The sequence below is a fragment of the Hemiscyllium ocellatum genome, chromosome 23 (genome assembly GCF_020745735.1).
Source record: "Hemiscyllium ocellatum isolate sHemOce1 chromosome 23, sHemOce1.pat.X.cur, whole genome shotgun sequence".
Classification (NCBI taxonomy): Eukaryota; Metazoa; Chordata; class Chondrichthyes; order Orectolobiformes; family Hemiscylliidae; genus Hemiscyllium; species Hemiscyllium ocellatum.
The window spans coordinates 37,242,528-37,268,280 of NC_083423.1; the positions used below are offsets into that span (position 1 = coordinate 37,242,528).

General features: G+C 39.8%; 1 protein-coding gene across 2 annotated transcripts in view; it reads right to left on the minus strand.

The window, feature by feature from the left end:
* The window catches only part of gramd4a (GRAM domain containing 4a), a 136,164-nt gene extending 110,546 nt beyond the window's left edge, over positions 1 to 25,618 (minus strand). The window contains exons 1-3 of one of the 2 annotated variants that reach the window (XM_060843183.1): positions 25,360 to 25,618; positions 13,915 to 14,067; positions 9,763 to 9,973 (exon numbers count right to left, since the gene is read on the minus strand). In XM_060843183.1, coding sequence (XP_060699166.1) covers positions 9,763 to 9,924 — 162 coding nt within the window. In that variant the 5' untranslated portion in view covers positions 9,925 to 9,973; positions 13,915 to 14,067; positions 25,360 to 25,618. The remainder of the gene's footprint in view (positions 1 to 9,762; positions 9,974 to 13,914; positions 14,068 to 25,359) is intronic. The other variant, XM_060843182.1, reaches the window with a different exon arrangement.
* Between the last annotated feature and the right edge of the window lie 135 nt (positions 25,619 to 25,753).

Below are 25,753 nucleotides of genomic sequence, written 5' to 3' on the forward strand. Positions count from 1 at the left end.
AGAATACTGAATGACCTTGACAGAGTAAATGTTGGGAAAATGTTTCCATTGATAGGAGAGGCTCGGACTAGAGTTCACAGCCTTAGGGTACAGGGAAACTTCAGCCAGAGTGGTGAATCTATGGAATTCATTGCCACAGAAGGCTATGGAGGCCATGTGATTGGTATGTTTAAGACTGACATAGGTAGATTCTTGAATATCAAGGGGATCAAGGTTTATAGGGAGAAAGTAGAAGACTGGTGTTGAGAAACGTAGCAGCCATGATTAAATGGCGGAGCAAACTTGATGGGGTGAATGGCCTAATTTCTGCTCCTACGTCTTATGGTCTTAATGGCACTAGTTTGACAGTCTATAGAAAGGAAAGGCTTGAAATTACAACACTGTCGAAGGTGAAAGGATAAGTTGGAAAAAAAACAATTCAGAGAAAGCAAGCTCTTGATTTGATTTGATTTATTAGTCACGCGTACTAGGGCACAGTGAAAAGTTTTGTTTTGCATGCAGTACAGGCAGATCATACCATACAAAGAGCATAAGGGTATCAGAACAGTGAGGAATACAATGTTATGGCTGCAGAGAAGGTGCACAAAGTGCATGATCAAGATTAAATTTGAAATCCGAGTTCCATTCAGAACTCAAATAACAGTGGGAAGAAGCTGTTCTCTAATCTGTTGGTGAGTGTGATTAAGCTTTTGTATCTTCTACCCAATAGAAAAGGTTGGAAGACATCATAACCAGAGTTTGGGGGGGGGGGGAGGGGTTTTTGATTATGTTTGCTGCTTTTCCAAGGCAGCAAGTATAGATGGAGTCAACAGATGGAAGATTGGCTTGCATGATGGACTGGGCTGTGTTCACAACTCTGCAGTTTCTTACGGTCCTGGAGAGAGCAGTTGCCATACCAAGCCATGATACAACCCCATACAAAGCTTTCTGAGGTGCATCAATAAAAATTGGGACAGTGACTACAAAAACAAAGGAAATCATGATAATTGTTAGTACCTAGGCCTTTATTTCAATGGCATACACATTGATGCACTCCATTTTGGAAGAATAGCAAGAATCTGGAGACAGGGCATCAAAGTTTGCCAGAATGATATCACAAATGAAACAGTTCAATTATGTGAAGAGATTGTGAAAACTGAGTTTACATTTTAACCACAAATTTAATTGGAAACTTTTTACAGGTTTTCAAAATTGAAGAGTTCTGATAGTGAATAGGGAAAAAGCTATTTTCTTTGGTAATCTAATGCCTAACTAAAGGTTAATTAATTAAAAGAGGTAATGCTGAAAAGAATTCCTTCATTGATATTTGTCAATATCTTTAATGCAATACATATTATACCTCCCTAATTCATCAAACACTGGTCAGCAAACTCTGCATCTGGCACTAACAGTAGTACTGGTTTTCTCTGCATTGATATTGCGTGACTCTGCATGGCTCTTTATTCATATTCCTTTATGTTAGCTTATATCCTGTTTTGTTGTTGAATTGAAAAATCATACATCCATTATCCACGCAATTAATACAACTATAGTGAAGTTTTTGTGCATTGAATACACTTGACCCACTGTGGTCTGAAAAAGGTTGAATCACAAGGCTGACAAGATTAGAGAAGTACAACCAGTTTTTGAAACTGTGGTGGATCAGATTCCATAAAAATTTGTAAAAGGTATTTGAGGACTATGGGAAGTAAGATGGAGTCAGAGATTAAATTGGGTAGCTCTTTAAAAGAGCTAACATAGCATGATAAGCCAAATAACCACCTACTGTACTTTAAAATTCCAGTAAACTTGTAGGTCTCTGTGCAAACAGGTTTAGGGTGCAACTCATTGGAGCTAAAAAGGGTAGTTTCAGTCTTAGAAGGCAGATTTTATTCATTCATATGAGGAGGTAGGGGTTGCTGGTAAAACCAGCAATTATTGTCCACCTTTCATTTATGACATCACACTGGCTCAGAGATTAGCACTGCTGCCTCACAATGCCAGGGACCTGGGTTTGATCCCAACCTTGTTGTCTATGTTAAGTTTATTCTCCGTGTCTGTGTGGGTTTCCATCGGATGCTCTGGCTTCCCTCCATAATCCAAAGATGCACAGGCTAGATGAGTTAGCCATGGTAAATGTGGGATTGTGTGGATAGGGTGGAGAGACTGGGTCTGGTGGGTGCTCTTTGAAGAATCAGTGCAGACTCAATGAGCCGAATTAATTACTCTTAAGAAGTTGAGAGTGAACAATTTTCTCAACTTCTTCAGCTCACATGGAGTAGGTGTATGCAAAGTACTGGTTCGGCAGGAATGCCAGAATTTTGACTCGGCAACACTGGGAAAAAAAAATCAGTAGGTATTTCCGAGTCAGTGTGGTATGCAACTTGGTGGGAACCTGCAGCCAACAACGTAGCCATAAGCCTGCTAGTCTTGTTCTTCTGCCCTAAAAACACTAAATTTTAAAAAGCTATCAAATGCAATGGATCTGTTAATTTAAGTCAATAACCCACTGAAAAAAATAACTTCTTTGGATTTTTTGGAAATTATGTTGTGAAAACTATAGAATGCTTAAATTTTGGTTGCAAGCTTTTACAAGCCGACTGCTTTTTTTTTGTGCTTAAACTATTCATAACGAGTCTTATTTTTTCTTTGCAATGAAGCACTGTTCAGCAAAATGAAGCAACCTGCAGGCAAGTGACAAAGTTTTAGCACTGAATTACAAAATGATCCAAAGAAGCCCCTTTCACATCTCTGAGCTTAGCAGACAATCTCTGGCTTTGCAGTATACATGATTAAATTTGATTGTACAATAGAATCACACTATTCGTTTTTGAATTGCTCAGTGGAGGGGATGGTAGTGTATCAGCATTTCATTATTGTTTGGCAGTAAGTGTGAGTTTCAAGGGAAACCTTTGTTTACGTTTGGCCTATACAAGACAAAAAAAAAATTGTTGCCCAATTTATTCAGAATCAGCCACCTCTGACATTTGGGGGATATCACTTGGTATAAACTGGTTGCTTCATATACCTACAGAAAATCATTTATTATGAAGAGATTTACATGAAGAACATAACAAATAGGACCTGGAGTAGGCCATCTGGTCCATCAAGCATGCTCTGCCATTCAATAAGATAACTTTTTCATGGACTCAGCTCCACTTACCACTTACGTTCAATTCCTTTAATTCCAGGCTTAATGAACCAAACATTTGCTTTCTCTCCATAGATACAACCAGACCAAGTTTTTCCAGAAATTTGTTTTTTTTTATTTTATTAAGTTGCTTGTTTCAAAATGTATCTTGTTCAACAAATCTCAGATTTCAACAACTTACCCTCTCAATTTATATTATTTCAATAAATAAATTTCATCTATCCAATTGCAAAGTCAACTCACCAGTTAACCATCAATTCACTCCCTCAGAAATATGTTTATTGAATTCAATCAAGCACTTTATAAATTAGAGCTGAAAATGTGTTGCTGGTTAAAGCGCAGCAGGTCAGGCAGCATCCAAGGAACAGGAAATTCGACAATTCAACAGCAAAAGCCCGAAACGTCGAATTTCCTGTTCCTTGGATGCTGCCTGACCTGCTGCGCTTTAACCAGCAACACATTTTCAGCTCTGATCTCCAGCATCTGCAGACCTCACTTTTTACTCTTTATAAATTAAACTTGGCTCATATCAAAAACAAACAAAAATGCTTTTATTGCAATAAATAAAGCATTTTGAAAATGCTTTACAACTCTGAAGCAAGCTGTACTTTGCTTCTGCAGCACAAGGTGGCCAGTTAAGGAGCCAAATTATATGGAAGCCACAGACGGGAGGGTAGCAATTATGGAGGAGGTTGCAGGTATTTTGAGGAGCAAAGTCACAATATGATTTAAACTTGCAGGGCTACTGTTAAAACTTTCTAAGCAATAATACTTCCTAATTCCACATGACACATTTGTCTTAGCAGTACTTGTTCTGAAGTGGGTACTGGAACTATTTATTACTAATACATAATAATTTTCATCCTGGTTGTGCATCTTACAGGATCAAATATCCACAATAAAAGACAACATTTTGCATTAAAAGAACTGCAATCCTCCAAAAGAGACTTCAACAATGTTAAAGAGCACATCTTCATTTGCAGGGAATGAAGTAGCAAGCGGCACAATCCCAGAACAAAAAAGATGTTTGGTGTCCTACTGTTTTTTTCCAAAATAATGCAACACAACATCCCATCAGAAAGATTTCCATTTAGTGATTAAAGGAAAAGGAAACGAGTCATAAAACAACGTTTTCCATATGTACATAACTGGCATGCCGAAAAGTTTTCCCGCAAGCAGCAGCATCAGTATGAGCACAGCTCACACTCAGTTACTGCAGTTGATCTTTCCATTCATCAACCAATATTAATCCAGTTTAAGCTAAATAACGTGGACAGAAAGACAGTGTACAGGTCGCAAATCATGAGCTGATGACTACAGGTGGAGGAAAGAGCAGGAAGCTTGTAAATATAAGAAAGGTCACCATTCTCCCCATCTGGTATGTCAGGAACATATAGTCCAGCTGAAATTGATATCTTGGAGTACATTATGGTCTTATGTATAAGTATTGTTGCTGAGTTGCCTGTCTAAATGACAAAATTTGGAGAAAATTATAACTGAAATCATCTTTACATTTGCATATCCACAGCACTGACACAGAAGCTTCAATAAAAGTTCTTTTAAAAAAAAGTACATCCACAATAGCAACAAAGATGCAGACATTTCGTAGCCATTAATGATATCTTCCAGAATGCAGAAGATGCCATATATCCTGCAGTGCCTATGTTGGCTCTTTGAAAGAATTGTCTAATTTTGATCCATACTCCAGGTTTCTTTGTGTAACACTAAATTAGTCTGCTTCAAGCACATTTCAAATTGCCTTTTGAAATTTCTCATAGAATCTACTTCCTGCACAATTCCAGATAATGCATTCCAAATCTCAATTTTCTGCATGAAAAAAAACTCATTTCCCCTTTGACTCTTTCGTTTCAAGTTTAAATCTAGGAACTCTACTTAGCAATTCCTCTACCTCTGCCTTAAAAATCTTCAAAATGATCTGGCTCCACAGCTCCCTGGAGCAGAGATCCACAGACAATATGTTTCTACATTTATGATTTAAAAACTTCTATTTAAGAAATGTCCCAGTTCCATATGGGATCTGAACATGTCTTCCACATTAATAATCTGCATTATTTTATACAGACTGCTGGGACATCTATTCCACGTTATTAATCCATAACTTAATTGCATCCAAATCCTTCTAACTGCCGTTATGGGTGTGCATAAGCTATTGCAAAGATCTTGGTGCTCAGTGTGGTTTTACATCTGAAAGTTACTGGAGGTTTTAATTTCATTCCATTGGTCATGCAGGCTATAACATGAATCTTGACTTATCTTTGTTGTCATTTCACTCAAACTGGTTTTATTCTTTCCATTCTACAAAAGTTATTTTGATATACCAATGTGACATATGGGCACTCATGTTCTTCCTGTTGTCTGATGACCAATTAATAACTCATAATTCTGGCATTAGGTTTACTTGGTAGGCTTTCTGCAATCTTCATCTTCTGCTGCAAGACCAGAACTATTTTCAATAAAACACATCCACTAACTAGTCTGAAGTCTTAGCTGTACTCAAAATTTAATTGTCAAGTGAATGTACACACATGTAATTTGGGCGGCACGGTGGCACAGTGGTTAGCACTGATGCCTCACAGCGCCAGAGACCTGGGTTCAATTCCCGCTTCAGGCAACTGACTGTGTGGAGTTTGCACGTCCTCCCCGTGTCTGCGTGGGTTTCCTCCGGGTGCTCCAGTTTCTCCAAGAGTCCAATGATGTGCAAAAAATTGCCCATAGTGTTAGGTGAAGAGGTAAATGTAGGGGAATGGGTCTGGGTGGGTGCGCTTCAGCGGGTCGGTGTGGACTTGTTGGGCCGAAGGGCCTGTTTCCACACTGTAAGTAATCTAATCTAATCTAAAAATCTAAGACGTAACCGTTTTGACAAGTTAAGGACCCATTCCAATGCACGATTCTCAAGATCAGGACATTTCCTGATACATGTTCTCATAATGCATTTGCTCATGGACATCTCCAGCATGAATTCCATAATCATCTTCTATTCTCAACTCGTCTTTCATCAACACCATATTCGGTTACTACAACATACTTTTCATACACAAATAACTTTTAGCTTGACAACTGCTTCACCCTTTTTCTTTTTGCTGGAGGACTCATTTCTGTTCATCATTTGGCATGCCATACGTGGTCTGCTCTAAGTGGACATGATTGTCTGCTTGATCTGTTTATTACATATATGCTTTGCTTAGCTTGTACTGTATTTAGGGGATGAAAAATTGAGGATGACTACTAATGCATTTGTATTTCTTACCCAACGCAGAAAACCAAGATTTTTATGACAAAAGGGGTCATCTCATAAGCTTTTATATATGATTACTTCTGAAATGCACTCAAATAGAACATCCAAATAGCACACTGCTTTACAAAAATCAAACATGCTTTAGGAATATTGTTTAATGACAGTCCTGAAAACTTGCATGAGAATAGCACTTTATACAACATATCAGATCGCTTGACAAAGAAATTATTACTTCATGCGTAGACACCACTGTAATGTGAAAAGGTCAGCAGCAAATTTGCTCAGGCAGCTCCCACAATCAGCAAAATGATGGTAATCAGATTATCAGCTAATGTAATTCCACTTTACAAGAAAAGTGGATGAGACAGACCAAAGAACCATAGACTAGTGGGGCTCAAGAGTGGTAGGGAAATTATTGGAGAAAACAGTGAAGGAGAAAATTAATTTCCATTTAGAGAGGCAAGGTTTGATCAGGGATAGTCAGCATGGCTTTGTCAGAGGGAGGTCACACCTAACAAATTTGGTGGAATTCTTTGAGAAGGTGACCAAGTACTTGGATGAGGGTAGGCCAGTTAATGCACTTTATATGGATTTCTGCAAGACATTTGACACCGCAGGGATCAGTGCTGGACATACCATAGGGATCGGTGCTGGTCCCTTACTGCTTATGATATTCGTAAATGACGTAGATGAGAATGTGGAACAATGGTAACTAAGTTTGCAGATGACACAAAGATTGACCAGTTAGGAAACAGTGAGAAGGAAGGTGTTAGGTTACAGAAAGACAAACAGATTGGTTAGATGGGCAGGTCAGTTGCAAATAAAATTTGCTGAGGTGTTGCACTTTGAAGGAAGGAATGAGACAAGGGAGTACTCAATAAAAGACAATACTCAAGGAACGGTTAGAGTTATACAGGGACCTTGGGGTGCTTAGACATAGACCCCTAAATATGGCAAGACAGGTCAAGAAGGCATACGGGATATTGCCTTTATCAATCATGACATAGATTATAAGAACAGGGAGGTCATATGAAGCTATATAAAACTTTAGTTTGGCTACAGCTCTGTGCAGTTCCACCACACCACATGAAGAATAGGCTGCAAAGGAAATTCACGAAGGGATTGCCTGGGATGGAGCATGCCAGCTATGAAGAGAGGCTGGATAAGTTCAGGTTGTTTGCAGCAGAGAAGATTGAGGGGGAAACCTGACAGATGTGTATAAATTATGAGGATTATCGATGAAGTGAATAGAAAGCAGCTGACCCCTTTAGTTGAAGGGTCAATAATAAGAGAGCAGGAGGTTTTGAGGGAAGTCTTTTCATCTCAAGGATGTGGGGATCCTGAATGAACTGCCTGGGTGGTAGTTGAGGCAGGAAACTTCACAACCGAAAAAGTACTTGGAAAAGCATTTGAAGTGTCATAACAGTCAAGGCTATGGGCCTAGTACAATAAAATGGGACTGGCATAAGTAGTAGTATATTTTGGCATGTTCCTCTGCAAAGTTCCAGTCTTCTGCATATTTTCCTCTGCCACTCAACAGAGTGTCATCTGCAAACTTTGATGGGCTGAACAGCCTCTTCTATACTACATGGTTCTATTTGAGATGTTGATGGAAATATAATCATTGCCAGAACAGCAGAAATAATGACTCTGTCCTTTTTAAAAAGAGTAATATGTGTTCTTTGATGTCCATCTGAGGTGAAAGATGGGGACTCAGTTTAACACATCATATAAAATAAGTAACTTCAACACTGCAGCATTACACTGCAATGTCAGCTTTGATTTGTGTGTTCAAATTCTGGAGCGCAACTTACACCCAGAATCCATGACTCAGAAGCAAGTGTGCTACTTCATAGAAATAACTACAAACCAAAGAAATCTCTTCAAACATAAGAACTAGGAGCGGGAGTATGCATCTAGCCCTTCGAACCAGCTTTGCCATTCAATAAGATCATGGTTGATCTTTTTGTGGCCTCAGCTCCACTTAACTGTCCTATCAGCGTAACCCTTAATTCCTTCGTTGTTCAAAAAAATCTTAGCTTTAAAAAACATTTACTGGAGTAGCATCAACTACTTCACTGGGCAGGGAATTCCACAGATTCATGACCCTCTGGGTGATGAAACTCCTTCTCAACTCGGTCCTAAATCCGCTCCCTCTAACTTTGCTCTATGCCCTCTTGTCCCAGTTTAACCTGCAAGTAGAAACGTCCTCTCTACCATCTATTCCCCTCATAATTTAATATGTTTCTCCAAGAACACTCCGTATTCTTCTGAATTCCAATGAATATAATCCCAGTCTACTCAGTCTCTCCTCATAAGCCAACCCCCTCAACTCAGGATTCAACCTAGAGAATCTCCCCTGCACCCCCTCTAGTGCCAGTACATCCTTTCTCAAATAAGGAGACCAGCACAGCACGCAGTACTCCAGGTGTGGCCACACCAGCACCCTATACAGCTGCAACATAACCTCCCTGCTTTTAAACTCAATCCCTTCAGCAATGAAGGACAAAATTCATTTGCCTTCCTAATTACCTGTTGTACCTGCAGACCAACCTTCTGTGCTTCATGCAAAAGGACACCCAGATCCTTCTGCATAGCAGCATGCTGCAACTTTTTACCATTCAAATAGTAGTCCTTTTTGCTGTTACTCCAAACAAAATGGATGACTTAACATTTACTAACACTGTATTCCATCTGCCAGACCTTTGCCCACTCACTTAAAGTATCTATGTTCCCCTGCAAAGTTTCACAGTTTTCTCCACATTTCGCTCTGCCACTCATCTGAATGTCATCTGCAAACTTTGACACACTACACGTGTCCCCACCTCCAAATCATCTATATAAATTGTGATTAATTCATTTGATTGATACATTACACAAATCCTATATTGAACAGTTATAATTGTTTTTTCCTTGTTCTGATTAATGTATAAATGTAAAATAATTGTTATCTGCTCCTATCAACCATTAATTCCAATACCTTGGGAACCTAGTAGAAGAGCTCTTGAAAAGGTGTTCCTTGTCAGAATTTTGCAGCATTTACAAAATTATATTTTTTTTCTGATGTTCTGATCTTAAAGACAACAAAACCTTAAAGACAACAAAGTCTGAACAATAATCCCGAGCTTCCTTCCTTATAACTTCTTCCAAATCTCAAAAATTCCATTAAAATTATACATTGTAATTATCAAGCTAGTGCCACCAACACAATCAGCCAGGCCACAAATGAACACAAAATATCAAACAGAGCTGAGTGACAAATTAGCAAGAAAGGCTCCGGAATCAAATCAAGCATACCAGTGCCTTAATAATATATTAATTAACCTTAAGTGGAGAAAAACCACTGAGTCATTTTTTTAAAAATATGAATACTTACAGGGTCCTTTAGCTCTTCAGAATCCCTCATAGAGCACCGAGCAGATTTTGCTGGAATTTCATCACCACATTCATTGTCTGATGCATTGGGAGATTCTACTAGATCAAGTATTTCATCTCGCTTCTGTCCTCTAAATCTTATTTTGTCAAATCGTTTCAGCATGTTCAATACAGAGTTCTTTTCCTTCACTTTAACATGGTGATTGTTGTTCCTGAAGGAAATGAAAATATAATATCTTTACAAAAATATTTTCCTGTGAATCCAAAAAGCATAAAGCCACTAGGACATGCTACTTAAATCATATCTTATGAACAAATAGCCAAATCCCATAGATATTAACAGAATTACAGATGAACCAAAGAAGATTTTGAAACATTCCAATTGATGTGGATTCTCAAACAAATTTAGCTTTATTTTCTATCATAGGACTCGTTACCCACTGTATGCACACCCCAACCAATGTATAATTACGTAAAGTCAACTTTGAGCCATCCACAAAGCAAACCATTTTGCAGTAACTGTTCCATCTCATTACAAAAATCTTCATTTCTAATTTATAGGCATACAATCGAACTAATTTTACCACAACTTAAAAAATGAAAATCACCCTTTTGCAAAGATAAAACCGGTCACAACTACTGCCACAATATCCACATATTTTCTACTTAAAAAGTCAAATGATTAATTATTCAGGTACATAAGGTACGTGAGCTCAGGGCAAGGTCAATCACAAACCAGGTTTCAAACCCACAAACAATTTAACAAAAACATACTATTATGTGGTCAACACCCTTGAAATAGTAACTATAACTAAAAATCATTCTAGTTTCAATATATTCTGAACTGTAAGATCCAAATATAATTAACATGCATAGACTTTCAAACAAATAATCCAACAATATACAGTTGCTAAGTGGACTTCAATTTTGAACTGAACTAGCAACTAAAAATAATTAGCCATAATTCACAAAGAACAAGAAGCATCTCTCTCCATAAGACAAAGAGAGACAATGACAATTGGTCACATAGCTTGAGCAGCAGTCCTTTAAAAGAATAGAGCAGGTGATTAGAAAGATTTTCATTAATCAACAGAGCCAGTGCATTCCATTCAGTAGCTTAATAAAATACTGCATGACTCATCATCCACCACCAACAGCCACCACCTCTCCCCCATCCTGGCTCATTTCAAATGCATCAAGTGCACTAGCTAGTTCAAGCAATTCAATCATAAATTTGTACCTCAAAGCAGACACCTCACCTGAGTGACCCCTTATTTTGAGATTATGCCCTCTGGACCTCTCCTACATCTATCTTGTCATGCCCTCTAAGAATCTGATATGTTTCAATTCATTCCTCTATGTAGCAACAAGTACAGGTCCAGTCTACTCAACCTCTCCTCAAAAAAATCTCTCCATACCTCATACCAGCATGGCAAACTTCTCTGACTGCCTTCAAGGCAGTGCATCTTCCCCTAGATATGGAACCGAAAATTGTTTACAGCTGTGGTCTGACCATTGGACAGTTTCAGCAAAATCATCTCACTGTCATATTCCATTCTCTTTGAAATAAAGGCCAACATTGCATGTACCTTCTCTATTATCCAATGAATTTGGATGCTAGCTTTTTGAGATTCATGAACAAGGGCTCTCAAATACCTGTCTTCAGTAACTTCTTGCAGTCTTTCTCGACTTAAATAATTAATTCCTCTGTTCTTCCTGCCGAAGTGCATAACATTGCCCCACTCTCAAACTGTCTATATTCCCCTGCTCACCATTTCACTTCCCATCCACTTTTGTGTTTTCCACCAACTTGGCTATACTAGTCACTTTCTTAACCCAAATAAATAGATGTGGCGCATTACTAGTTAGAGGTTGCCATATTGAAAATTCCTCCTTATCCCAAATCCATCTTCTATTAGTTAGCCAATTCTTTATCCATAATATATTACCGCACACACCATGGGCTCTTAACTTAAGTAAGGTTACATGGTATGTTATAGAATGCTTTCTAACAATCCACATATATTCCATTCACTGCCACTGCTTTGTCTATCCTCCTTGTTACCTCAACGAATTGTAGTACATCTGTCAGGTACGATTTCCCTTTCATGAAGCCATGTTGACTCTCCTTGATCATACATATTTCTAAATGCTTTGCTATTCAATCCTTCACAGTAGGTTAATATTTTCCCGGGAACAGTTGTAAAACTAACTGGCCTACAGTTTCCTGTTTTTGTCTCCTTCCCTTTTTAAGTAAAGATACTACATTGACAGTTTTCCTATCCTGTGGACTTCCTGGAAGATTACTACTAGTGCATCTACGAGTTCCTTCAATATCCTAGGAAGAGTTATAGAGATGTACAGTATGGAAACAGATCCATCGGTCCAACCCGTCCATGCCAGATATTCCAACTCAATCTAGTCCCACCTGCCAGCACCCAGCCCATATCCCTCCAAACCTTTTCTGTTCATATACCCATCCAAATGCCTTTTAAATGTCGCAATTGTACCAGCCTCCACCACATCCTCTGGCAGCTCATTACATACACGTACCACACTCTGCGTGAAAAAATTACCCCTTAGGTCTCTTTTATATCTTTCCCCTCTCACCCTAAACGTAGTTCTAGACTCTTCGACCCCAGGGAAAAGACTTTGTCTATTCATCCTATCCATGCCCCTCATAATTTTGTAAACCTCTATAAGGTCACCCCTCAGCCTCTGACACTCCAGGGAAAACAGCCCCAGCCTGTTCAGTCTCTCCCTATAGCTCAAATCCTCCAACCCTGGCAACATCCTTGTAAATCTTTTCTGAACCCTTTCAAGTTTCACAACATCTTTCCGACAGGAAGGAGACCAGAATTGCACGCAATATTCCAACAGTGGCCTAACCAATGTCCTGTACACCCGCAACATGACCTCCCAAATCCTGTACTCAATGAAACATCAGGTCCAGGGACTTACCAGTCTCAAGCCACATTAGTTTACCTACTACTTTTTTCTCTAGAGACAGTTATAATATTTTGTCTTCTTGTTTATGAGCTGCTGTGTATATTTGCATTGTTAAAACAGCCACCAAAAGACTAAGTCAAATCTAGTTATTCCAAAAATCAATTTTTTTTAAAATTACAATTTCTAACACATTATCATAGAATCCCCACAGTGTGGCAACAGGCCATTTGGCCCAACAAGTCAACAGCAACCCTCCATGCAGTAACCCACCCAGACCCATTCCTCTCACCCTTTTACTCTACACTTCCCCTGACTAATGCACCTACACATCCCCAAACACAATGGGCAATTTAGTAAGGCCAATTCACTTTACCTGCATATCTGTGGACTGGAAGGAAGCTCATGCAAACATGGAGAAAATGTGTAAACTCCAAACAGACATACAGCCCGAGGCTGGAATCGAACGCAGGTCCCTGGTGCTGTGAGGCAGCAGTGCTAATCACTGAACCACCGTGCTGCCCCTATGTGAATACAAATCACACTCACACCATTATAACTACCACAAGCAGTAGGACTATGCCTGCAAATCAACCTGGTATTTAACACTGCTCCTCTATCCAAGTTTTATCTAAAATCTGATTAATACACAGTTATGATTTCAGTGACTATGGGTGAAGCACCAGCAAAATCAGCCATTTTGAGGGAGTTGGAAGGACTGTCAAGTCCAGTGTTGTCTTATGCCTATATCTGCTCAGAATGAAAATTGGCCAATCTTACCCAGCCTTGCATAACTCTGGCCAATCCTACTTTTCTTTACATAGAAGAACTTATACAAGAACTTCTAGCACAATTCCTATAGCGCAGATCAGTCAATGGACCAAATATCCCTTTAAATTAAACATGGTACTGCATGGACATTTTAGTTTAACAAGAACAACTTCTTTTTATAGAACACCTAATTTAGCAAAACATCCCAAGGAACCTTACAAGAGTAAACTGAAGCAAAAACAGATTCTGAGTCAAAGAAGCAAGAGGGAAATGAGTAATAGTATGAGGAGAGTAGATTTTGTGGAGTCTTAAAAGAGGATCATTGTATTGATCAACTGAGGTGCAAGGCAAAGATGAAGATGCATTTATAGAGTATTTCAAGAGGTCCAAAAAAAACCTTGGGTCTTTGTAAAATGACAATTTGCAGTGTACTCACTTATTTTGTCAGCAAATGCAGCAGCCAAATTATGCAAAAGATTCCACAAAGAGCAATGAAATGCAGACCAAGTTTTTTTTGATGGTGTAGCTGAGGCAAAAGTGTTGCTTGGTGCTCTTCTTGCAAAAGTGTTCTGCAATCTGTAATGTTCACCTGAACAGACAAATAGGGTCTTTATTTAGTATCTCATCTCTAAAGGTCATTTCTGTCAATTCCTCCTCTTAGTGATGGAGTGGAAAACCAATCCAGATTATATCCTCAAATCTTGGAATAGAACTTGAATAAAGAACCTTCCGACTCAGTGTGACCAAGTGTACCAAACTGCAATAACTTGATTCAAAATTCATGCTGAGACTACTTCACAAACATGAAAGATACAATACCTTAAAACGTACACAAAAAAAAATTTAAAGCATTAATGGCTGGATCCAGTCTTTAAATATTGTTTTTTGTCTCTTATGTACAACTGCACTTCTTATTTTAATACACTGAATTCCCTTTAGTTTTCTGGCAAGGACAGCAATAATAATTGCAAGTATTTACTAAAACATCTATAGTAACATATGTAATGAGGAGATTGCTTTCCACATTTGAATCAAGAGCGAACGTGCAAATTCAATTGTTACATATAGTATTGATTTTGGAGTGCAGTGTATCAAACTGATTTTTCAAAACGGAATTAGACTCTAAATATAAGCTGCTTGAAGATTCTATTGAAGCTCAGTCATTACAAATTTTGTTTCACAAGTGAGAAAACAAAGCAATTTTTAGAAGGCAAAATAGGCACTAAACATACCTCAGATACCTTAAAGAAAAAAAACTGAATGGAAACTTGGACAATAGCTCCCATGTACAATTCCTTACGAGCTAGTGCCTTATGCTTCAATGTAATTATGTGTGTTTCTAAATCTTATCCATTCTATTTCCCCTCTATGCTACCGGCACACAATTGTGTTTAAAGTTTTTTTTTAGATTGCATTAATTTATATTACTGATTGCACAAATACAATAAATTAAAATATGAAATTTACAATAGTTTAGACCCATTAGGCATAACAGAACAAACAATGAAAACAAGTCAACCTGCCATAAAACCAATTAAGAAGAAATATAAGCAATGCTCAAAGACAAACATTATGCCTTAGGAGTTGTCAGTGCAGCAGCTGTCATTTGGTACATGCCACTGCAAGATACGAGGATCAACACTAATCAGCATATTTCCTTTCCTCCTGGAGACATGACACATAAGCTTTAATATAAGAGCTCTGAGGATAGTACACGACACATCAAAACATGCAGAAAAACAAAATACTTGATACATCATCAGCACAAGTTAATTCACAAAAATTCTATGTTTTCTCAAGTTTGATAGGGCTCTTCAGCACAAATGTGTGAAACAAGTGTTTGAGGATTCTTTTTATTTTGTGTATTGGTGTTTTGGTGGGTTGAACAATTTGATCATTGTTTCATCTTGTCATAACTGTGGGGTTGAAATGTTATACATGTAATGTTTTAATTAAAAGAAATTTGTGCAAACGGTGGTGCTTGTTAATGCCAAATGCTAAAATTGTTTTTATTATTTTAAATGTAAAATAAAACTCTTTCAAAATTTATTATTGACTGGTGGTAAGGTTGGAAACTAAAGCGGTGTGCTACATGTGGAGTAATTCAGGTCAAAGTATCTGATAATCCCATTCCATCTTCTTGCCTTTTCTCCACAACCCATGATTCCCTTACATATTAAACATCTGACCAGCTCAGCCTTGAATATACTTAACAACCTGACCTTAACAGAAGTCTGCAGTGAATAAATTCATAGATTCAGAGATACAGAAACAGAGATGAGTTTTGCTTTTGAATCAGCACCACTGTCCTTATTTTTAACCATATCATTAGGTATATAGAATCAGGAGGAGGCCATTCAGCCTACGGGACCTGCTCCAACATTCAATTAAATCATGGCTGGTTATTCACCAAAATGACACAACACACAATGCTTATTATCTTAAATAATGCAAAATACACACATGGACCATGTGCTTAAAGGGAAAAAAAAGTATTTCTCTCTTTTATTCACCTTGGCAGAGTGAAAAAAAAGACTTTTGTGCAATATTGGGCTGCTCTGAAAGGAAAGAGGATAATTCATGGAATGTTCAGAGGGCAGTCAGTCTGATGTTTTGGCATATGTGGATCAGTTTCACCAATCAGTGAAAGGGGTCTCTAGTATCTTGGTCAGTATACAACAGTATGGAGGACTTTTTAAAAGAGGACAATTAGGGTTCTAAACAGACCAGAACTCCATGTACCACACTGGAGCCTACCTAACAAGAGGATAGTCAGAAGCAGGAAAGCTGGGCTGGAAAACATTTCACCTTACCCACACTGGCAACTAACTGAAAAATCCAACAAACAAATAACCCCCTGAGTAGAAGGCGCAAACTGACAACTGCAAATCCAGGCAGGGCTTCTGTACTAAACAAGCAGTTATCACAAGACATTTGATTTTCAAATAATGTCTTGTTTCAAAAAAAAGTTTAACAAGTCAATAAAAGGACTGTCAAAAAGAAATCAATCCCAAGTATCCACAGACCTTCAAAATACATGTTCACAGAAGTTATTAAATACGTAGCATTGATTACAGGGAACATTCAGGTATGGCAGCGTCACAGAACATAATTTGAAGACTGTTTAAAGTAGTTCAAAATAAATCTGGCCACTTTGAAGTCACCTGGGTATATTTGGTGATTATTTATAAAAGTATCGCTGCCCAAACCAAATAACAGACAGAGAATACTGGAACTATTAGCAAATACAGTAATGATCAATATAATAAGGGCTCTTGCCCGAAATGTTGATTTTACTGCTCCTCGGATGCTGGCTGAAATGCTGTGCTTTTCCAGCACCACTCTAATCTAGACTCTGGTTTCCAGCATCTGCAGAAATTGTTTTTACCTATATAATAATGAATTGTCAACCAAGGACCTGGAGTTCTGGTCAATCAATGTCAACCAAGTGATAATGTTGAAAGCATCAGTGCAGCAATACAAGTAGCGAGTTTAGATTAGATTAGATTACTTAGTGTGGAAACAGGCCCTTCGGCCCAACAAGTCCACACCGACCCTCTGAAAAGCAATCCACCCAGACCCATTTCCCCTACATTTACCCCTTCACCTAACACTACGGGCAATTTAGCAAGGCCAATTCACTTAACTTGCACATCTTTGGACTGTGGGAGGAAACCGGATCACCCAGGGGAAATGCACGCAGACATGGGGAGAATGTGCAAACTCCACACAGACAGTTGCCCGAGGTTGAAATTGAACCCGGGTCTCTGGTGCTGTGAGTTGAAAATGTGTTGCTGGAAAAGCGCAGCAGGTCAAGCAGCATCCAAGGAACAGGAAATTCGACGTTTCGGGCATAAGCCCTTCATCAGGAATGAGGAAAGTGTGTCCAGCAGGCTAAGATAAAAGGTAGGGAGGAGGAGGGACTTGGGGGAGGGACTGTGGAGATGTGATAAGTAGAAGGAGGTCAAGGTGAGGGTGATAGGCCGGAGTGGGGTGAGGGCGGAGAGGTCAGGAAGAAGATTGCAGGTTAGGAAGGAGGTGCTGAGTTCGAGGGATTCGACTGAGACAAGGTGGGGGGAGGGGAAATTTCCCCTCCCCCCACCTTGTCTCAGTCGAATCCCTCGAACTCAGCACCTCCTTCCTAACCTGCAATCTTCTTCCTGACCTCTCCGCCCCCACCCCACTCCGGCCTATCACCCTCACCTTGACCTCCTTCCACCTATCACATCTCCACAGTCCCTCCCCAAAGTCCCTCCTCCCTACCTTTTATCTTAGCCTGCTGGACACACTTTCCTCATTCCTGATGAAGGGCTTATGCCAAGCGTCAAATTTCCTGTTCCTTGGATGCTGCCTGACCTGCTGCGCTTTTCCAGCAACACATTTTCAACTCTGATCTCCAGCATCTGCAGACCTCACTTTCTCCTCTGGTGCTGTGAGACAGCAGTGCTAACCACTGTGCCACCGTGCTGCCCATTTACCCAAAACATTGATAAACAAAATACATTTACTCAAAAGAGAATGCTAATTAAGACAACTGACACAAAATATGTGTGAAGATGCTAAGGGGATGAAATGCAGCTAATTAAGTATGCTAACAAAATAAGTAGTATTTCTCAGGAGTGGTGAAGGTCAACACCAAAACAGTTGAGTTTGCAATGTCTAATATTCCAAATGGTCACTCCATTCACTGAAGTTGACATCTATGTGCAATAACAATATTTCAATATCAGCTTCTGACTCTGAAGTTGTAGAAGCCTCCCCATTTGTGCATCCAGATAATTCCTTCAGTAGGGCAATTCATTAAAACAACACAACATGAGAAAAGAATGACTTTTCAACACCATAATCTTCCCCAACAGTTTTGAAGTATGCCAGGAGTCTGATGGAATACTCCCCACATGTCTGAATGAATGCAGTTTCAACAACACTCAAGAAGCATTACACCATCCAGGATAAGATTAGTGTGGTGCTGAAAAAGCACACCAGATCAGGCAGCATCTGAGGAGCAGGAAAATCAATTCATCAGGAATGGACAATACCATCCAGGACAAAGCAGCCCACTTAGTTGGGACCACATGTAAATACATACGCTGCCTTCACCACTGATACTCAGCATCGGTGCATACTATCTACAAATTACACTGCAGAAATTCACCAAGGCTCCTTAGACAATATCTTCCAAACCCATGACTACCACCATCTAGAAGGACATGGGAACACCACCACTTGGTAAGTTGCACTTCATTGCCACTCGCCATCCTGACTTGGAAATATATCACTGCTCCTTCAATATCAGTGGTTCAAAATCCTGGAACTTCCTACATAACAGCTTTGTAGGTCTTTCCACACCAAATGCACTGCAGTATTTCAAGGATACAGCTTAGCACCAACTTTGCAAGGGCAATTAAGGATAGGTAACAAATGGCTGCTCAACATGCGACATTCAGATCCCCATGATTTTTGCTTTAAACTGAGGGGTTCATATTAGGTGGACATAGCAAAAATTGTTTTCATTAGCATATCCCTGGTATGCATCAGCGTTGCTGTCAGATTGCTATAAAGAAACAACAATGTTGTATGTGTAATTTGCTCAGTTTATCTTGTCATTGTGTGAACTGACTGGTTTGACTGATCAACAGTACTTCTATCCCTAAATCAGGAAGTTGTATGTTCAGGCCTCACCAGAGTCTTGAGTATATAGGAAAGGGTGTCACAACAACAAAGAACAAAGGGAGTGCTGAATTTTGGAAATGCCAGAGTTGTCACCTTCCAGTTCAGAAGCTAAATTTGCAAATACACTTAGATGGAAAGAATCAAGGAACATGGTCGTTTTTTGAACAGGAATAGGCTGCTGTAATGTTCTTTACTGAGCAACACATGCAGCATGAACACAAGAAATGTTCCTTTCGTAGTTTGCTTTGTTCCTACCAAAAACGAAAACGAGGAATCAAAATACAAGAGTGTAGGATTGGTTAAAAAAAAGTTGTATTTTCTTTTAATGTACCAATATTTTTTAAATCATTACAATTTAGTTTTATTTTCTCACTTCATTTTCCTTAACTCTTCAAAAAAATTGCACCATAACTGACATTTTTATGTTTCCTTCCTGCTACTCCAAGCTTTTTCATTATCTTAGCTTAGAGGCATGGAATCTGCAAAACTTACTAACTCTCTGGATGATTGACATTGAAACTGTCTCATTTTTCCCAAAGAATACTGAAGTAGTGCTTGGTAAATTAAGTGCACCATTCCAGATGCAGTGTAATAATCCACATAGCTTTTATTTACCAGAATTTCTAGCTGGCACAAGTATTTGCCAACAGGCGTTATACATACTACCACCAATAAGAGCCATTCATCCTACTCTTAATGCAGGCCTTGCCAGTAAATTAATTGACAGCAAGATGTAGTACAATGTGGTCGGTGGAGAAGAATTAAACAGCCACCTCAAGTATACATCTTCCTTTAATAAACATTAAAACCCACATAAGCTTTGCTTGTCCACAGATAATCAAATGTAGCTTCCTAAAAAAGAATTAGTTCTTATCAAAACAAAATGTCAGACATCATTAACTTAGATATCTAATATACTGAAAAAGAGCACCATTCATTTTTGTCTTCAGTATTCTAATCTGGTAAGGAAGTAATAATAAAAAGTGAAACAATAAAATTCAATTCAGTTCAATTCAATTCAATTCCATCTAAATCAACTGTACTTTTCACAGACACACGAACAGGACATTGTTTCAAATATGTAAATAGGGAAATCCAACAGGTTAGATAGTTCTATCAATATGACCCCCTATATGTTTTTCCATAGTTCATAAGTTTAATATTTCTATGCAGAACTGAGTGTGTGCTGCATTATCAGAATTGCCATCATTCACATATGTTAAAACGGACACCCTGCCAAAAATTTCAGGCAGTCTATAACAATGCCTTGCATATTTAAGCTAGTAAACGTACCATGATGTTCCACAACAGCTTTATGAAACAAAATTTGACACCACACTACAGAATTATGATAGATCACCAAAACATTTGTAAAGAAACAGTTTTCAAACAGCAAGTTAACAAAGAGAGAAGAGGAAAGGTTTAGGAAGGGAACACCAGTAAATAAGGTCTCGGCTGCTGAGAGTGAGGTAAACAAAAGAGAATTAAAAGTTGTGAATTGGCCAGAATGAGAGGACTGCAAATATCCTGAAGTAACCAAACCTGCAAAGTACTTAATCAGCTGCAAAACATTCTGGAATGAGTTTAAGCTCTGAAGGCACTATATAAAAATGCAATCTTTCTTTCATAAGCTTGGTTAAACTTGTAATCTATCTTGTTCAAATTTTAAAGTTTCTTTCTTAACTGTTTAATATAATTAGAGCAGTGTTACTTTTGAGGAATGATCATTCCCTCCTCAACAAAGTAAGGTCAACACATTATTTATTGTAAACATGAAGATGCTCTCTCGCAAATGTAACCTGTGATGCATTCTGTTTAATTTATCCTTTAATAAGAGTCAATTCTGACAGCACATTCCAAACCTCTAACCTCTGCCACACAGAAGAATAAAGAACTGCGGGTACACGAGAACATGATCACCTGGAAATTCTCATCTAAATCTCAAGCAAACCACAAAGCACAGAACGGCATCGGGGCTCAGTGATTAGCAGTATTGCCTCAGCGCTGGGTTTGATTCCACCCTCCAGCAACTGTCTGTGTGGAGTTTTCACACTGTCCCCATGTCTGCATGGGTTTCCTCCCAGTGCTCTAGTGTCCTCCCACAGCTCAAAGGTGTTCAGGTTGTATGCATTTGCCCATTGTGTCCACAGATGTTTATATTAGGTGGAGTAACCATGGTAATGCAGGGTCACTGGGATAGGGTAGAGAGCCAGGTCAGGGTGGGATGCTCTTCAGAGGGTTAGTGTAGACACGATGGACTGAATGCCTACTTCCACACTGCAGAGATTCTATGAACTGAGAGAGTAAAGGCAGCTACTAAGCACATTGTGTCAGTACTGCATCTTCCTTACTGCCACCCGCCTAGCATCTCTGCATAACCCTGCATATTCTTTCATTCATCATCATAAAGTGCTGGGCAAGAACTGGATACTATATTCCATCGCAGGCCAAATTAATGTCTATTCGTTGAACATAATCTTCTCACTCTTGTAGGCCAGGCCTGAATTAATAAGGCCTGTACAGTTTCAACCTGATCTGCCATCCTTACAGATTTATATACATATACAGTCAGGTCTTTCTGCTGCTGCACCTCATTTAGCATTGTACCTTTTAATTTTAGATTGATGTTCCTCCTACTTATCACATCACACTTCTCCACATTAATTTCATCATCCACCTATCCCCCCATTCAACCAATATATTTGAAGTTCCATGTCACTCTTCTCAGTTTACGACATTAGGTTAAGTATCATCGCAAAATTTGAATTTGCGCCCTGTACTCTAAGGGTCTAGATCATGAATAATATAATTCGGAAAAATCACTGTCTCAACACGATCCCTTCAGAACTTCATTACTACCCCTCCCCCAGCCCACTTTACTATTTGTCATTTACATAAATGATTTGGATAAGAGCATAAGAGGTACAGATGACACCAAAATTGAAGGTGTAGTGGACAGCAAAGAAGGTTACCTCAGATTACAACAGGACATGCACCAGATGGGCAATGGGCTGAGAAGTAGCAGATGGAGTTTAATTCAGATAAACGTGAGGTGCTGCATTTTGGGAAAGCAAATCTTAGCAGGACTTATACACTTAATGGTAAGGTCCTAAGGGAGTGTTGCCGAAGAAATTGACTTTGGAGTGCAGGTTGATAGTTCCTTGAAAGTGGAGTTGCAGGTAGATAGGATAGTGAAGAAGGCATTTGGTATGCTTTCTTTTATTGGTCAGAGTATTGAGTACCGAAGTTGGGAGGTCATGTTGCAGCTGCACAGGATATTGGTTAGGCCACTGTCGGAATACTGTGTGCAATTCCGGTCTCCTTCCTATCAGAAAGATGTTGTGAAACTTGAAAGGGTTCAGAAAAGATTTACAAGGATGTTGCCAGGGTTGAACGATATGAGCTATAGGGAGAGGCTGAACATGCTGGGGCTGTTTTCCCTGGAACGTCGGAGGCTGAGGAGTGATCTTATCAGAGGTTTATAAAATTATGGAGGACCTTGATAGGATAAATAGACAAAGTCTTTTCCCTAGGGTGGGGGAGTCCAGAATTAGAGGGCATAGGTTTAGGGTGAGCAGGGAAAGATATAAAAGAGACCTAAGAGGCAACTTTTTCATGTAGTGGGTGGTACAGATATGGAGTGAGCTGCCAGAGGAAGTGGTGGAGGCTGGTACAATTGCCACATTTAAGAGGCATTTGGATGGGTATATGAATAGAAAGGGTTTGGAGGGATATGGGCCAGTGCTGACAGGTGGTACTAGATTGGGTTGCGATAGCTGGTTGGCATGGACGGGTTGAACTGAAGGGTCTGTTTTCATGCTGTACATCTCTATGACTGTTTACTATCATTCAGCCAATTTTGTACCAATTCTGTTACTGTTTCTTATATTCCATAAACTTTAACTTTGCCCACAAGTCTGTTTTGCAACACTAAGCACTTTCTGAAAATTATTGCATACCATTGGCAAGATCAACATTCTCTTATCTCATGAAAAAAAAATCCAGTAAGCTAATCAAACATGGTTTCCCTTCAAGAAATCTAAACAATATCATTGTTCTTAAATGTCATTGGGTCAAAAGCCTGGAACTTCAAATTTCCTTCCTAATAGCATTGTGAGTGCACCCACAGAATAATAAATGCACAGTTCAAGAAGGCAGTTCACCACCATCTTTTCAAAGACACAGATGGCTAATATAAATGTTATCCTTGTTAGTGATGTCCAGAAGCGTAAAAACGTTCCAACAATATCACAGAACCCAAATTTTTTTAAACCAGCCTGTTCAAGATCCCAGAAGAAGGGTTACACCCAAAATGTCAACTTCTGCACCTCCTAATGCTGCCTAGCCTCTGTTCTTCCAGCCTCCTGCCTGTATTCCTGATGAAGGGCTTATGCCCGAAACGTTGATTCTCCTGCTTCTCAGATGCTGCCTGACCGGCTGTGCTTTTCCAGCACCACACTTTCGACCCTGATCTCCAGCATCTGCAGTCCTCACTTTCTCCTACCACAGATATTGACATGAATAGGAAAGGTTTCGAAGGATACGGGCCAAATGTTGGCAAATGGAACTTTAGTTTAGTTTGGGAAATTTGATTGACATGGACAAGTTGGACCAAAGCGTCTGTTTCCGTGTTATATAACTCTATGATTCTATCATCAATGCAGTTACCAATCATAAAGAAATTACCCAACATAAAGCGTAAAGACATACAAATACAGAAATAGTCATTTTTTTAGATTAGATTAGATTACTTAGTGTGGAAACAGGCCCTTCGGCCCAACAAGTCGACACCGACCCGCCGAAGCGCAACCCACTCATACCCATTCCCCGACATTTACCCCTGCACCTAACACTACGGGCAATTTAGTGTGGCCAATTCACCTAACCTGCACATTTTTGGACTGTGGGAGGAAACTGGAGCACCCGGAGGAAACCCACGCAGACACAGGGAGAATGTGCAAACTCCACACAGTCGCTTGAGGTGGGAATTGAACCCAGGTCTCTGGTGCTGTGAGGCAGCAGTGCTAACCATTGTGCCACCCAGTCATCAATGACTGTAAACCAGGACCATTTGGGAACATTGAAATTAAAGCTGAGAAGGCCATTTGCTTAACCAAGCTCATCAACTAGAGCTCATTTCCTTGCTCTTCTCTTTTATAACCTTCTATTGAAAATATATTTGCAATTATTTTTCTACACTCTTCCTTAGTAGACACTTGTAACACCATTCCAAAAGGCCTCAGCGTGAAATATAAATCTGCTTCCCTTCCATCTTCCAATAACATTTTTGAGGCTACGCTTTCTGGCAAACAATTTGCCAACCTCCGAAAACAATTTTTGCTAATTATTCTCAGCCCTTTCACTAATCTTGAAAACCACTAACGAATTCCGACCGTTTTTAAATTCCTGTCTTACTACCATGTGAAAGAGCTCTAGTATTTCAAGTCTCTGATAATGACAGTCATTCGTTCTTGATTTTGTTCTAACAAATATGCACTGTTCCCTTTCCCAAGCTCTGTATGGTGGGACTGTTAGAGCCGTGGCCTAAACACCTACATGCATTCCTAATCGCTGTGTTTTGTTTTAAATTACGTTTAGACTTTAAACATCGCTGCTTTAACCACAGTAAATAAATCCGAAGGCGCAAATTTCATGAACAAAATTTAGCAACACACTGAGCCAACATTTAATCCATTCGGAAGACACGATCAATTCAATGTCAACAATTGCTTAAATTTGTATTTCATCTTTTGAAAGAAAATTATCCATGGGAATTCCTTTTGCGTTGCATTTGAGAGGATCGTGGCACCAGCATCCTCTGACCATATGTAACGAACGAGAGGAGGGTGGGGGTGAGCGGTTAAAGATCCAGGTTAATATCCAACACAAGACCTGCTTTCAGTTGCCAAGGGGGTCGCGTTGGGCCTTATGGACCAGGCCCGCTGACAGCAAACACACACCCACACGTTGACATTGATGTTAATGTCAGAAAGGTAAAAGGGAACCTGGATCAAATACTTTACCATTACTGACACACAGACAGACATGCAACTCAGGGCCCGAGCCCGGAGGATGTGGAGTAGGGGGACTGGCACCGGCCATGACAGCGTCAACCGTCAAGGCAGGCCCGATGCGGGCGGCCACGGGCATCCCAAATCCCTTCTCCCGGGCGCAAAGATGAACAAAGGACGATCGGCGCCGCACTCACCCGGCTCTGACAGGCAAATCACAGCTAACTTTCATGAACACCTGCCGAGCGCCAAGCCCGACACCCTTCCCCCGCCGCTTCAGCCACTAATGCCCCGAGATCTTCAAATCGCTGCTGGTGGCTCCCCCTCCCCCGCCAGCTGGACGGAGTGGCGGACAAACGGACAGCCCGAGTCTCCCGCCGGGCTCGCTCCGAGCGCGTGTTTATCCACAACAATCAACGGCCGCGAGCTCCACGGCAGCGCCACTGACCCCACCGTCCAATGTAAAACCCGGAACTGGATTATACGGATCCGGATTCCCCCCACCCCGCCACCATCGCCCACGGCTCCCGTTCCGAAACCGCGCGGATCCACCAATCCGCGTCTTCCCATTCGCACGCTCGGAAAGGATGA